Below are 16,170 nucleotides of genomic sequence, written 5' to 3' on the forward strand. Positions count from 1 at the left end.
GTTGACAACGACACGTCGATAAACAATGTTGGTATAGAATCTAAATAGGCTCACTATTCGAATGCACCACTAGCTATTTACCATACTGACTGTATATACATGTTTACCATTTCTCCTACACGGTGTATGGTAGAGAAGATGAGGAGAAGATGAGGAGGAGGTGTGTGAGGACCCAGAATGTGACTGTTACTGTCCCCACCCCGCCCACTCAGCACAAATCATCAATATTCATGTGTGTACCTGTTAGGTAAACTGCTATATAATGAAGCCATCTGTTCCTTATGAAACACTGTGCTGCAGAGCGATAGTTAAGGTTGGAGCACTGAGTAACAGGACTCTTCACACTGTTTATGTGTAGAGCTGTAGAGTAAACAAATAACTCAATACAGTTTAGTAGAGTTTAAGCAGGACATAGCTGACACCAGCTGCGTCAACCCACAGAAAAAGCAAAAAAAAAAAAAAAATGGTCTAAAGAACTTCTCTAAAGCCTCTTAACAGCTCAATACTGGTTGATATAATACTGGTCAATGACTGGTCCTGATGGTGTATTGGTTGAGTTTGATTGAACTGCAGCTCTACTTAGATGATACAGTAGTCTTACCACTGACATCACCATTGTCCTCTCCTCTCCTGTCCCAAGCTGACCTTCTGACAACACCCCCTGACCTGACCTCTGCTGCCGCCATGTACCGCGGTCCGGTCTACGCCCTCCATGACGTCGCAGACAAGATTCCCATGACCAACTCCCCCCTCTTGGACCCCCTGCCCAACCTGAAGATCAAGGTGTACAACTCCTCTGGTCTGGTCACCCCCTCTGAGGACCTGTCTGACTTCTCCTCCAAGCTGTCCCCTAAGCTGCCCCACTGCCTGCTGGATGGGGACACCATGGGGAGGAGGACCCAGACCCAGACCCTGCTCCGTACCGGCACCAGGGACCCCTCCTGTACCGCTCTGGGCTCCTTCAACTCCATGGGTGGACACCTTATTGTCCCAAACTCAGGTATGGGTCTTTATGGTACAGTCTCAGAGTAATTGGTCTATGGTATTTAAAAAAAAAATGTACCACCTTTTTCTCCCCAATTTTGATCTTGTCTCATCGCTGCAACTTCCCAACGGGCCCGGGAGGCCAAGGTCGAGTTATGTGTCCTCCGCAACATAATACGCCAAACCACGCTTCTTAACACCCGCCCTCAACAATCTGTCAGAGGAAACACTGTTCACCTGGCGACATAGGTCAGCCTGCAGGCGCCCGGCATGCCACAAGGAGTCGCTAGAGCGCGATGAGCCAAGTAAAGCCCCCCCGGCCAAACCCTCCCCTAACCCGGACAACACTGGGCCAATTGTGCACCGCACTATGGGACTCCCGATCACGGCCGGTTGTGATACAGCCCGGGACTGACCATCCATAATATCACAATTATAGTTTTAAGCATGTTTTGAGGCTATACAGTGTTTACATTTACATTATTTAGAAACATTGGATTTAAACAAGCTTATATTTTGGGTTTTGATGGGGTACAACAGTTGAACCAATTTCTTGGGGCCTTATATGTTCTTCAAGAATCAATGGGTATATACAGTATCATCAATTTATAAGTCCAAAATATGGTATTTGGTATTTTATTAGGATCCCCATTAGCTGTTGCAAAATCAGCAGCTACTCTTCCTGGGGTCCACACAAAACATGAAGCATAATACAGAATGACATAATACAGAACATCATTAGACAAGAACAGCTCAAGGACAGAACTACATACATTTTTAAAAAGGCACACGTAGCCTACATATCAATGCATCCACACAAACTATCTAGGTCAAATAGAGGAGAGTCGTTGTGCCGCGAGGTGTTGCTTTATCTGTTTTATTAAACCAGGTTTACTGTTTATTTCAGCAATATGAGATGGAAGGAAGTTCCATGCAATAAGGGCTCTATATAATACTGTCCGCTTTCTTGAATTTGTTCTGGATTTGGGGACTATGAAAAGACCCCTGGTGGCATGTCTGGTGGGATAAGTGTGTGTGTCAAAGCTGTGTAAGATGACTATGCAAACAATTTGGGATTTTCCACACATGAATGTTTCTTACAAAAATAAGAAGTGATGCAGTCATGTATAGTATTTATTTCAGCCCTCTGATTACAATTAAGAGCAAAACATGCCGCTCTGTTCTCGGCCAACTGCAGCTTAACTAGGTATTTCCTGCAGCACTGGACCACACGACTGGACAATAATCAAGATTAGACTAAACTAGAGCCTGCAGAACTTGCTTTTTGGAGTGTGGTGTCAAAAAAGCAGAGCATCTCTTTCTTACGGTCAGACCTCTCCCCATCTTTACAACCATTAAATCTATGTTTTGACCATGACAGTTTACAACCTAAGGTAACACCAAGTAATTTAGTCTCCTCCACTTCTTCAACAGCCACACCATTCATTACCAGATTCAGCTGAGGTCTAGAACTTAAGCAATGATTTGTACCAAATGCAATGCTCTTAGTTTAAGAGATGTTCAGGACCAGTTTATTACTGCCCAACCATTCCAAAACAAACTTAACTCTTTGTTAAGGGTATCAGTGACTTTATTAGCTGTGGTTGCTGATGCGTATATGGTTGAATCATCAGCATATATGGACACACATGCGTTGTTTATTGCCAGTGGCAGGTCATTTGTAAAAATAGAAAAGAGTAGAGGGTCTAGAGAGCTGCTCTGCGGTACACCACACTTTACATGTTTGACATTAGAGAAGCTTCCATTAAAGAAAACCCTTTGAGTTCTATTAGATAGATAGCTCTGAATCCATGATATGGCATCGGTTGAAAAGCCATAACACATAAGTTATGGTCAATAATATCAAAGGCTGCACAGAACAATACTGCTGTTCTAACAGTACTGCTCCCACAATCTTCTTATTATACATTTCTTTCAACCAATCATCAGTCAGTTGTGTCAGTGCAGTACATGTTGAGTGCCCTTCTCTATAAGCATTCTGAAAGTCTGTTGTTAATTTGTTTACAAACACAATTTTTGCTAAGAGCTGTCAGCAAGCTTATACAGTATGTCTGCTGTTAGAACCAGTAAAGGCACTACCACTCTTGGGTATATTTGTATTTATTTAAACTTTATTTAACTAGACAAGTCAGTTAAGAACAAATTCTTATTTACAATGACGACCTTCCCCGGCCAAACCCGGACGACGCTGGAACTCCCAATCCTGGCCGGATGTGATACAGCCTGGATTCAAACCATGGACTGTAGTGACGCCTCTTGCACTGAGATGCAATGCCTTAGACCGCTGCGCCACTCGGGTAGCGGAATTACTTTGGCTTCCCTCCAGGCCTGAGGACAAAGACTTTAAAGACTAGGCTCAGATTAAAAATATGACAGATATGAGTGGCTATAGAGTCAGCTACCATCCTCAGTAGCTTTCCATCTAAGTTGCCAATGCCAGGAGGTTTGTCATTATTGATCGATAACAATACGTCTCCCACACTATCTTTACAAAATTCAAACTTGCAATTATTTTCTTTCATAATATATATATTTTTTTGCATGAAAAACTGTTCGTTTTTGGCATTTCCAGCCTAAGTTTGCCCACTTTCCCAATGAAGTAATCATTAAAATATTTGGCAACATCAAATGGTTTTGTGATGAATAAGCCATCTGATATGGTGAAAGATGGAGTTGAATTTGTCTTTCTGCCCATAATTTCATTTAAAGTACTCCAGTTTTTATATGATTGATCGTTGCTTCATAATACAGTTTCTTCTTCTTTTTGTTGAGCTTAGTCACATCATTCCTCAATGTGCAGTAAGTCAGCCAGTCAGATGTGCAGTAAGTCAGCCAGTCAGATGTACAGTAAGTCAGCCAGTCAGATGTGCAGTAAGTCAGCCAGTCAGATGTGCAGTAAGTCAGCCAGTCAGATGTACAGTAAGTCAGCCAGTCAGATGTGCAGTAAGTCAGCCAGTCAGATGTGCAGTAAGTCAGCCAGTCAGATGTGCAGTAAGTCAGCCAGTCAGATGTGCAGTAAGTCAGCCAGTCAGATGTACAGTAAGTCAGCCAGTCAGATGTGCAGTAAGTCAGCCAGTCAGATGTACAGTAAGTCAGCCAGTCAGATGTGCAGTAAGTCAGCCAGTCAGATGTGCAGTAAGTCAGCCAGTCAGATGTACAGTAAGTCAGCCAGTCAGATGTACAGTAAGTCAGCCAGTCAGATGTGCAGTAAGTCAGCCAGTCAGATGTACAGTAAGTCAGCCAGTCAGATGTACAGTAAGTCAGCCAGTCAGATGTACAGTAAGTCAGCCAGTCAGATGTGCAGTAAGTCAGCCAGTCAGATGTGCAGTAAGTCAGCCAGTCAGATGTACAGTAAGTCAGCCAGTCAGATGTGCAGTAAGTCAGCCAGTCAGATGTGCAGTAAGTCAGCCAGTCAGATGTGCAGTAAGTCAGCCAGTCAGATGTGCAGTAAGTCAGCCAGTCAGATGTGCAGTAAGTCAGCCAGTCAGATGTGCAGTAAGTCAGCCTGTCAGATGTACAGTAAGTCAGCCAGTCAGATGTACAGTAAGTCAGCCTGTCAGATGTACAGTAAGTCAGCCAGTCAGATGTACAGTAAGTCAGTCAGTCAGATGTACAGTAAGTCAGCCAGTCAGATGTACAGTAAGTCAGTCAGTCAGATGTACAGTAAGTCAGCCAGTCAGATGTACAGTAAGTCAGCCAGTCAGATGTACAGTAAGTCAGTCAGTCAGATGTACAGTAAGTCAGCCAGTCAGATATACAGTAAGTCAGCCAGTCAGATGTACAGTAAGTCAGCCAGTCAGATGTACAGTAAGTCAGCCAGTCAGATGTGCAGTAAGTCGGCCAGTCAGATGTGCAGTAAGTTAGCCAGTCAGATGTACAGTAAGTCAGCCAGTCAGATGTGCAGTAAGTCAGCCAGTCAGATGTGCAGTAAGTCAGCCAATCAGACATGCAGCCAGACTTAGTAGCCACTCCTTTTGCCCCATCTCTTTCAACCATACAGTTTAACATCCCTCATCAATCCATGGAGCCTTAACAGTTTTAACAATCAGTTTTTTAACAGGTGCGTGTTTATCAATAATTGAAAGAAGCAATTTCATAAATTCAAGTGCAGCGTCTGGATGCTCCTCATTAATTACATCAGACCAACACATATTTTTAACATCACCCACATTAGACTCACAATACAATATTTTGTATGATCTCTTATACACTATTTTAGCACCAACTGTTGGAACTTTGGCTTTCCTGGATATAGCCACTATATTGTGATCACTGCATCCAATGGGTATGGATACAGCTTAGAACACTGTTCTACAGTATTAGTAAAAATGTGATCGATACATGTGGATGATCTTGTTCCTGTAGTGTTTGTAAACACCCTGGTAGGTTGATTAATAACCTGAACCAGATTACAGGATCTGGTGACAGTAAGAAGCTTCCTCTTGAATGGACAGCTTGATGAAAACCAGTCAATATTCAGGTCCCCAAGAAAGTAGACCTCTCTGTTTACATCAGATTAGATACTGACTGTTATCACATGGTGGCCTATAGCAACACCCCAAAAGAAAAGGCTTTAGATGTGCCATGTTGAACCTGCAACCACAACACTTCAATGACACTTGACATGAGATCTTCTCTAAGCATTACAGGGATATGGCTCTGAATATATACAACACCTCATAAGCGTTCCTGTCTCTTCTATAGATGTTATATCCTTGTATTGCTACAGCTATGTCATCAAATTATTTATCTAAGTGAGTCTCAGAAATGGCTAATATATGAATGTTATCTGATGTTAGCAAGTTATTGATTTCATGAACCTTATTTCTAAGGCTACATATATTAATATGGGCTATTTTCATCCCTTTCTTGCGTAGCTTATCAGAGATAGACATAATACTGAAAAGAGCAAACAAAGTAAGAGAGAAAAATATACATTCAGGAGTCCATTAATCAGTTGGTGTGTGTGTGTGTGTGTGTGTGTGTGTGCTGCAGGGTTGAAGCTACGAACCAATAGGCTTGGCTCACTCATCCTTTCCATGCTTCTCGGAGGGATGGTGGACAATGAGCCTGTCATAGTGGATGTATGCAATGTCCCCACGCGCTCTGGCAGCTTTCATGACTGGGATCAGTTCTTTCCTCTGCTTGCGCTCAGCTTCAGGATAGTACTCGTTGAGGAAGATATACGTTCCTCTCAAGTTCTTGGCTCTTTCCAGAACAGCTACCTTTTCCTTGAACCTCAGGAACTTGACCACTATTGGCCTGGGCCTGTCAACTGGGCTGGTGGTGGGTTTTCCAGTACTGTCGGTGCGCTACACCTCAATCTTCCTGTGGTCTATCTTCAATTTCTCAGAGATCATTTCCCTCACTTTGTCCTCAGACTCTGTCCAGGTCTCATGTGGAGATTCTGCAATTCCGTCCAAAACCTTGTTGTTCCGCCTTGATTGGATGTAGCTATTAAGGGTTCTAGCTTTAATACAGCACAGGCCAGGGTCTGTTTAGCCAGAAGGAAACTGTTGAGACAGAATATCCATAAGCGGTTAGTCATTTGAAGTCAAGCAGTGGAATTAATTGAAGTCAAACTAATTAGTCCTATTCAAATTGAACTTTAAACTGAATAAGTATTCCGGTAAGTCTGTAAAGGTATTCATTAAAAAAAACGTTCCTGCAAATCCATCAGGTTCAAGGGCCTTAGCCATAAGCAATTAACAGACCGCTCTAGCCTCTAGATGATGATTGGAGCGTTGGTGCTTTCATACACTGACATTGGTTTTAGGTGCTTTATCAGTTCTCCCTCTTGTATAGTTCTTTGGAGCAGCTGACAAGGTCCCCTCGTGGTGAGTGTGTTAGAAGGCTGTTTCCTCAAAGTGACTTAGCACGGTGTGTGTAATAACAGGATTAGCAGCCTATGTGGAGTCAGGACTGACATGGTGATCATTCTCACCACCCCATTACTTCCATCCCCCTTCCCACGCTATGCTCCAAAAGGGGGGAGCGCTAGTTTTCCATTCATTCATTATGATCAGGAGATGATGCTGTGATCCTGACACGTCTTTCCCTCTAATTCACCAGGGATCACCCTTATCCTCTACACATGGCCTGTAATAGGGGCTAACGCCATACTGAAGCATGACTCCCTGGAGAGAGGGAGGGAGAGAGGGTGAGAGAAGGAGAGAGAGTCAGAGAGAGAGGGAGGAAGAGAAGGGGAGAGAGAAGAAGAGAGACAGAGAGACAGAAAGAGAGAGAGATTTGACTTTGAAAGAGTTCTTAAAGCTCTCCACGGTCAATCAGAGCATGTGTTCCACACACTGCGTGACAGGGCTGTAAGAGTGGCTGGGTGCCTGTCTGCTCAGAGCACAGAGCATGCGTTCCACACACTGTGTGACAGGGCTGTAAGAGTGGCTGGGTGCCTGTCTGCTCAGAGCACAGAGCATGCGTTCCACACACTGCGTGACAGGGCTGTAAGAGTGGCTGGGTGCCTGTCTGCTCAGAGCACAGAGCATGTGTTCCACACACTGCGTGACAGGGCTGTAAGAGTGGCTGGGTGCCTGTCTGCTCAGAGCACAGAGCATGCGTTCCACACACTGCGTGACAGGGCTGTAAGAGTGGCTGGGTGCCTGTCTGCTCAGAGCACAGAGCATGTGGTTGGTACACTTCTGTTCTGTTCTGTTTAAGCTGTAGTACTGCCTACATTATCTGTGCGGTTCTCATTTAGCACATGCGGCCTGTTTGTGATGCAGTACAGATGCATGTTGACAGCTGGGAAAAGCAGGCAGAAACTTCTAGGGTTTGTAGAGTTTTTCTCTTGAAAACTTGTTTCTGGCTGATATTAGCTACCTCATCATGTTACACAGAGAGAGCGAGAGAGAGATATTGTAAATCTCAAAAGTAAGCTTTGGCAATATGTACATTGTTATGTCATGCCAATAAAGCTAATTTAATTTAATTGAGAGTGAGAGCAAGAGAGAGAGAGAGAGCGAGAGAGACAGCGAGAGAGAGAGAGAGAGCGAGCGAGAGAGAAGAACACATCAGTCATATAATATTTTGTGGTTCCTGGGTAATGAAATATTGCGTTTCTCTCTCTCTCTATTCAATTACATTTCAATTGAAGGGTTTATGGCATGGGGAAACATATGTTAACATTGCCAAAGCAAGTGAAGTAGATAATAGATAAAAGTGAAACAAACAAAAAAAAATTACATTAATCTGAAAAAACAGAGCAAGCAGTAAATTATTTTGTGTGTAATGTATTTTTCGTTATGTGTCGACCCCAGTAAGGCAAATGTGTAATGTATTTTTCGTTATGTGTCGACCCCAGTAAGGCAAATGGGGATCCACCTAAATCAAATCAAATCAGACACAGATGGAGAACATTTAAATCACATACGTTCATATCTACCATATAATGTTGTTAGGGGACATTGTGAGGCAGTATTTAAACTACAGTAAGAGACAGGGAAGGGGCAGTGAGTGACATGGCTGTGGTTGTTTTGGCCTCAGGATGTCTCTCCACTGTCTGTCTGTCCGTCTGTCTCTCTACTGTCTCTCTGTCGCTCTGTCTGTCTGTCTCTCTCGGTCTGACTGGCAGGCTGTCTGTCTGGCTGGCTGTCTGTCTGCATGGGCCTAGGTAGGGGATAAACACTAAACACAGAATGACAGAGTGAGCATGACAGGGAGGGCTGGAGGTCAGTGCAGGGCTGGACAGATGGTGTGTGTGACTGGACTGTGTCTGACTAGTGTATGTGTGTTACTAGTGTGTGACTATAAAGTGTGTGTGACCACAGTGTGTGTGTGACCAGATTTTGTGACTAAAGTGTTTGTGACCGCAGAGTGTGTGTGTGACGAGAGTGTGTGTGATCGTGGTGTGTCTTGTCTCCACAGGGGTGAGTCTCCTAGTTCCAGCGGGGGCTGTCCCACAGGGTAGAGTGTATGAGATGTACGTGACCGTTCACAGGAAGGACAGCATGAGGTAACTACAATCTACTTTTTCCCTTCTGGCTCTGCTGTTTACACCGGTCAACACACACATCTCCTACAGACACTACCCACACTGTCACAACACGTCTAACCTGTGTGTCTGTGTGTTCCCCCAGACCCCCAGTCGATGACTGCCAGACAGTGCTGAGTTCAGTGGTGAGCTGTGGCCCCCCAGGGGCCCTCCTGACTCGCCCAGTCATCATCACTATGCACCACTGTGCTGAGGCCGATAGTGATTCAGCCGAGGATTGGCTGATCCAGCTCAAGAGCCAATCACAGCAGGCCCAGTGGGAGGTGAGTGGCATGTTGCTGTGCCTGACAATGTGTGTGGAGGTTGAAGATGGTACTGGAAAAGGTGATGCAATACTGAGGAAAAAGACAAGACAAAGTTGGAGGGAAAGAACTAATGCAGAATTATAATGGATCAATTACATGAGGTAGGATGACCGTGGGGATTAACAGAGTAGAGCAGGCCTGGGCAATTATTTTCCATGGAGGGCCACATTAGAGCCACATTAGGGCCACAAATATATTTTTGCCATCACGGGCCAGAATCATATTACAGGATTATACATCATGTGTGTTGACAGATATATCTATTGTAAATCAAGTCTAGATATAATATGCTACTTATTGAACTGTTTTAACATGCACAGAAATAAACCACATCCATATTCTCCTTTTGGTAGGTATTTTCATTATTAAACATGCAATGAACTACACGGAGGGAAAAGTACACTGTGCATTCAGCACCATGGACAGAACTCTTGTTAACGGGTATGCACAAAAACACCAGAAAGAGAGAGAGCCTAACATTACATATAAACTACTCAATCAGTGTGAGGAGTGAAGTCTCTGATAGGCATTGACTGGAGCAGTGAAGTCAGGTATAGTTTCTGACGTCGCTATGCGCAGGATTGCTGAGAGGTGAGAGTCAGTAAGAGATGATCTGTGCCTTGACTTGTTGTATTTCATCACTGAAAATGTCTGTTCACATACGTACATAGGTTGACCAAAACAGTACAAACATCTTCTGAGCAGGACTCCTAATCTTTGGAATGTTTTGTTAATCGAGAGATGCATAGAACCTCGTCAGTGACATTGTTTTGAATAGTTCTCCAATCATTGCATCAGACTGAAGATCGATAAGCTCAAGTTGCAGGTCAGTGGGAGCGTTATCCACATTGAAGGTGAAAGGAGAAGAAACCAACAGCATGTCTTTTTCCAACACTTTGAAATCCTCAAAACGAGGAGAAAACTCACAGTTCAAAGCACACAGCAGCTTTGTATACTTCTCCCGCTGGTCATCTGATAGGGAACAGACTAGTAGTGTCGGAAGGTGGGTGAGATTGTCTGCTTCTACTTGACGGGTCAGGAGGAGCAATTTTCCCTTGAAGGGTTTGACAAGGCTGTACAGCTGATGTGCAAAGGGCCCTTCCCTTGTAGTTTGGAATTCAGTTCATTAATGAGAGCCATGATGTCCAACCATCCTTTATCTTGCAGTTAAGGGAAATCCACATAAACTCTGCAAAAGAAAGAAGCGTCCTCTTACTGTCAACTGCGTTTATTTTCAGCAAACTTAACATGTGTAAATATTTGTATGAACATAACAAGATTCAACAACTGAGACATAAACTGAACAAGTTCCACAGACATGTGACTAACAGAACTGGAATGATGTGTCTCTGAACAAAGGGGGGGATCAAAATCAAAAGTAACAGTCAGTATCTGGTTTGGCCACCAGTTGCATTAAGTACTGCAGTGCATCTCTCACTCATGGACTACCCCAGATTTGCCAGTTCTTGCTGTGAAATGTTACCCCACTCTTCCACCAAGGCACCTGCAATTTCTCGGACATTTCTGGGGGGAATGGCCCTAGCCCTCACCCTCCGATCCAACAGGTCCCAGACGTGCTCAATGGGATTGAGATCCGGGCTCTTCGCTGGCCATGGCAGAACACTGACATTCCTGTCTTGCAGGAAATCACAGGATGAGCGGTATGGCTGGTGGCATTGTCATGCTGGAGCCTGCAGGAAGGGTACCACATGAGGGAGGAGGATGTCTTCCCTGTTACGTACAACGTTGAGATTGCCTGCAATGACAATAAGCTCAGTCCAATGATGCTGTGACACACCGCCCCAGACCATGACGGACCCTCCACCTCCAAATCGATCCCGATCCAGAGTACAGGCCTCGGTGTAACGCTCATTATTTCGACAATAAACACAAATCTGACCATCACCCCTGGTGAGACCAAACCACGACTCGTCAGTGAAGAGCACTCTTTGCCAGTCCTGTCTGTTCCAGCGACGGTGGGTTTGTGCCCATAGGCGATGTTGTTGCCGGTGATTTCGGTTGAGGACTAGCCTTACAACAGGCCTACAAGCCCTCAGTCCAGCCTCTCTCAGCCTATTGCGGACAGTCTGAGCACTGATGGAGGGATTGTGCGTTCCTGGTGTAACTCAGGCAGTTGTTTTTGCCATCCTGTACCTGTCCCGCAGGTGTGATGTTCGGATGTACCAATCCTGTGCAGGTGTTGTTACATGTGGTCTGCCACTGCGAGGACCATCAGCTGTCCATCCTGTCTCCCTGTAGCGCTGTCTTAGGCGTCTCACAGTACGGACATGGCAATTTATTGCCCTGGCCACATCTGCAGTCCTCATGCCTCCTTGCAGCATGCCTAAGCCACGTTCACGCAGATGAGCAGGGACATTGGCCATCTTTCTTTTTCTTTTTCAGAGTCAGTAGAAAGGCATATTTAGTGTCCTAAGTTTTCATAACTGTGACCTTAATTGCCTAACATCTGTAATATGTTAGTCTTTTATCGACCATTCCACAGGTGCATGTTCATTAATTGTTAATGGTTCATTGAACAAGCATGGGAAACTGTGTTTAAACCCTTTACAATGAAGATCTGTGAAGTTATTTGGATTTTTACAAATTATCTTTGAAAGACAAGATCCTGAAAAAGGGGGTTTATTTTGTTGCTGAGTTTATTTTCCTTTCATTTGCAAAATCTCAGCAATTTCCGACAGGTCCCACACCCTTTTTAAGCATCTTCCCCAAACTCAGCCATCTCACGTTTGTGTGGTAGGTGAGATCTGCATGACATGACTCTGTCTCTTCCAACAGTGAGACAAACTGCATGTGGTATTAAAGATGTTGCTCTTATGAAGTTTACCACTTTAGTGACTGTATCCACAACATGGCTCATTTTCAGAATACATTTACAGAGCACCTCCTGATGAATAATACGAAGCAGGAAAATCATTTTATGATCTGGGTTCAGCTCAGCTACTTGATCTTGTATCCTTTTCAAAAGGCCAAACTTTTTTCCTGTCAAGTTTGGGCACCCATCAGTGGTCCCACTGGATAACTTTTCAAAACTCAGTCCCAGCTTTGCCACACACTTATTAACCTCCTCCAATAAATATTTCCCTGTGGTTGTGCTCTTCATTGACTGCACTGAAGCAAGCTCCTCTGTAATTTCAATGATGTCTCGTAAGAATATCAATATCTACGCTGTGTCACGTGCATCATCCAGGGCCACGGGGAAATAGGTGAAATCCTTTACCTTGTTTTTCAACTTTTCCATATTCTCTGTGACGTCCTCAACACGCCGTGTCACTGTTCGTCTTGACAGAGAAACATTTTCAAACAGCTCTTTCTTGTCAAGGGCAAAGTATTGCTGCAGAGTTTAATTAAACATTCTTTAATTAATTCACCCTCAGCGAATGGCTTGCTATATTTAGCAATTTTGTAGGACAGTACATGGCTAGCTCTCGCAATTCCATCGTTTGCTGAATGCAGTTTTGTGAAAAGTCCTTGTTGCTTTTGCAACTGAGAAAGCAACTCTTTCGATGCGCTTGCCCTCTGCTCAGAAGACATGTTCCTATATTTCTCTGCATGCTGCGTCTGGAAGTGTCAGTTGTAGTCTTTCAAGACAGCGATGCTCTCTTTGCACACTAAGCACAAAGCTTTCTCTGATACCTTACTAAAGACATGTTTCGATGTCTACTCTTGCTGGAACACCCGACATTCATTATCTACTTTACTTTTCTTTGAAATCTTTGAAAAACTAATTTTTGCGCAATTTCTAGCTAGCTACTATTTGTATCTGTGACGTGTCAGTCACTGTCTGTCCTCATGCAGTTGTTATTTTTGTGTGTCTTCAAAATAGATGTCCCACAAGCAGTGGGAGTTAAATCATTACACGGCGAGTATTCATTGGGCTTTTAATTTTCAAAACATTACTATTGCAAATTCTTTATGTGATCTGAGCATGATTCTGCAGGCCGTAGTGAATCAGGATGCAGGCCGGATAGGTCCTCCGGGCCGGCCTTTGCGGAGAATAGGATGAGCTACTGCATCTCTGATAGCAAGGAGTGTAAAGCAGCCTGCATACATACAGCCTACGGGCTGAATTGGAGACAGAGGATTGTGTAAGAACTGTTTTAGGGAATAGCATGCTGGCATTTCCACCCCAGGCTCTCTGTCTTTTCCGCTTCTGTGTGTGTGTGTGTGTGTGTGTGTGTGTGTGTGTGTGTGCGTGCGTGCGTGCGTGCGTGTGTGCGTGTGTGTGACAGTTCTCTGCCCATAGGCCCCATCATTAAGAGCAGTGATGATGAGAAGTTGTTTGCCCCCGGTGTCTCTGTGAACATAGCCCCATGCCCAGCCTCACACACAAAGCAGACTTTTGTTTTTATCCTTCACACACACACACACACACACACACACACACACACACACACACACACACACACACACACACACAAACAGGCACACATACAAACATAATGGTTTAATTAGCAGTAGCAGAAGGCAGATGCAGCCTATGCAAACGCCTCTGCACTAGAAACACCTCCTTAGAGCTGGTAAGCATTGTCCCCCCTCCGCTACCACCACCACCACCACCACCACCACCTGTGTGTTCAGACCCCTTGACTTTTTCCAAAAAGCCTTATTCTATACTGGATTACATTAAATGTTTTCCTCATCAATCTACACACAATACCCCATAATGACAAAGCGAAAAAAGGTTTTTAGAAATGTTTTATGAAAAATAAAGAACAGAAATAACTTATTTACAGAAGTATTCAGACCCTTTGCTATGAGACTCGAAATTGAACTCAGGTGCATCCTGTTTCCATTGATCGTCCTTGAGATGTTTCTACAACTTGATTGGAGTCCACCTGTGGTAAATTAAATTGATTGGACATGATTTGGAAAGGCACACACCTGTCTATCTAAGGTCCCACAGTTGACAGTGCATGTCAGAGCAAAAATCAAGCCATGAGTTCGAAGGAATTGTCCATTGAGCTCCGAGACAGGATTGTGTCGAGGCACAGATCTGGGGAAAGGTATCAAAACATTTCTGCAGCATTGAAGGTCCCCAAGAATACACTGGCCTCCATCATTCCAAACAGATCACCGACCATTTTGAATCCCACCGTACCTTCTCCACTATGCAATCTGGTTTCAGAGCTGGTCATGGGTGCACCTCAGCCACGCTCAAGGTCCTTAACTACATCATAACCGCCATCGATAAGAGACATTACTGTGCAGCCGTATTCATCGACCTGGCCAAGGCTTTCGACTCTGTCAATCCCAACATTCTTATTGGCAGACTCGACAGCCTTGGTTTCTCAAATGATTGCCTCGCCTGGTTTACCTACTACTCTGATAGAGTTCAGTGTGTAAAATCGGAGGGCCTATTGTCCGGACCTCTGGCAGTCTCCATGGGGGTGCCACAGGGTTCAGTCCTTGGGCCGACTCTCTTCTCTGTATACATCAATGATGTTGCTCTTGCTGCTGGTGATTCTCTGGTACACCTCTACGCAGACGTCACCTTTCTGTATACTTCTGGCCCCTCTTTGGACACTGTGTTAACTAACCTCCAGACGAGCTTCAATGCCATACAACTCTTCTTCCGTGTCCTCCAACTGCTCTTAAACGCAGGGAAAACTAAATGCATGCTATTCAACCGATCCCTGCCCGCACCTGCTTGCCCGTCCAGCATCACTACTCTGGACGGCTCTGACTTAGAATACGTGGACAACTACAAATACCTAGGTGTCTGGTTAGACTGTAAACTCTCCTTCCAGACTCACATTAAGCATCTCCAATCCAAAATTAAATCTAGAATTGGCTTTCTATATCGCAACAAAGCATCCTTCAATCATGCTGCCAAACATACCCTCGTAAAACTGACCATCCTACCGATCCTCGACTTTGGTGATAAAATAGCCTCCAACACTCTACTCAACAAACTGGATGCAGTCTATCACAGTACCATCCGTTTTGTCACCAAAGCCCCATTCACTACCCACAGAACAAATATCTCACTGGTCACCCCCAAAGCCAAGTCCTCCTTTGGTCGTCTTTCCTTCCAGTTCTCTGCTGCCCATGACTGGAACGAATTGCAAAAATCTCTGAAGCTGGAGACTCACATCTCCCTCACTAGCTTTAAGCACCAGCTGTCAGAGCAGTTTACAGATCACTGCACCTGTACTTAGCCTATCTGTAAACAGCCCATCTATCTACCTACCTCATCCCCATACTGTTATTTATTTATTTATTTATTTTGCTCCTTTGCACCCCAGTATCTCTACCTGCACATTCATCTTCTGCCGATCTACCATTCCAGTGTTTAATTGCTATATTGTAATTACTTCACCACCATGGCCTATTTATTTCCTTAACTCCCTTATCTTACCTCATTTGCACTCACTGTATATAGACTTTTTGTTTTATTTTGTTCTACTGTATTATTGACTGTATGTTTTGTTTATTCCATGTGTAACTCTGTGTTGTTGTATGTGTCGAATTGCTACGCTTTATCTTGGCCAGGTCGCAGTTGCAAATGAGAACTTGTTCTCAACTAGCTTACCTGGTTAAATAAAGGTGAAATAAAAATACATAAATAAATACATCAATTCTTAAATGGAAGAAGTTTGGAACCACCAAGACTTTTCCTAGAGCTGGCTGCCAGGCCAAACTGAGCAATCAGGGGAGAAGGGCTTTGATCAGGGAGGTGACCAAGAACCCGATGGTCAATTTGACAGAGCTCCAGAGATCCTCTGTGGACATAGGATAACCTTTCAGAAGGACAGCCATCTCTGCAGCACTCCACCAATAAGGCCTTTATGGTAGAGTGGCCAGATGGAAGTCACTCCTCAGTAAAAGGCA

At 44.2% G+C, this 16,170-nt stretch overlaps 1 protein-coding gene across 4 annotated transcripts in view; it reads left to right on the top strand.

The window, feature by feature from the left end:
* LOC110537154 (netrin receptor UNC5C) overlaps window positions 1-16,170 on the top strand; it is a 267,850-nt gene that overhangs the window by 235,852 nt on the left and 15,828 nt on the right. For all 4 annotated transcript variants that reach the window (XM_036937159.2, XM_090191973.1, XM_036937158.2 and 1 more), the window contains 3 exons: window positions 641-1,000; window positions 8,887-8,974; window positions 9,099-9,276. In XM_036937159.2, coding sequence (XP_036793054.2) covers window positions 641-1,000; window positions 8,887-8,974; window positions 9,099-9,276 — 626 coding nt within the window. The remainder of the gene's footprint in view (window positions 1-640; window positions 1,001-8,886; window positions 8,975-9,098; window positions 9,277-16,170) is intronic.

The sequence above is a fragment of the Oncorhynchus mykiss genome, chromosome 12, assembly GCF_057628025.1.
Source record: "Oncorhynchus mykiss isolate SJ-2025 chromosome 12, ASM5762802v1, whole genome shotgun sequence".
Taxonomy (NCBI): Eukaryota; Metazoa; Chordata; class Actinopteri; order Salmoniformes; family Salmonidae; genus Oncorhynchus; species Oncorhynchus mykiss.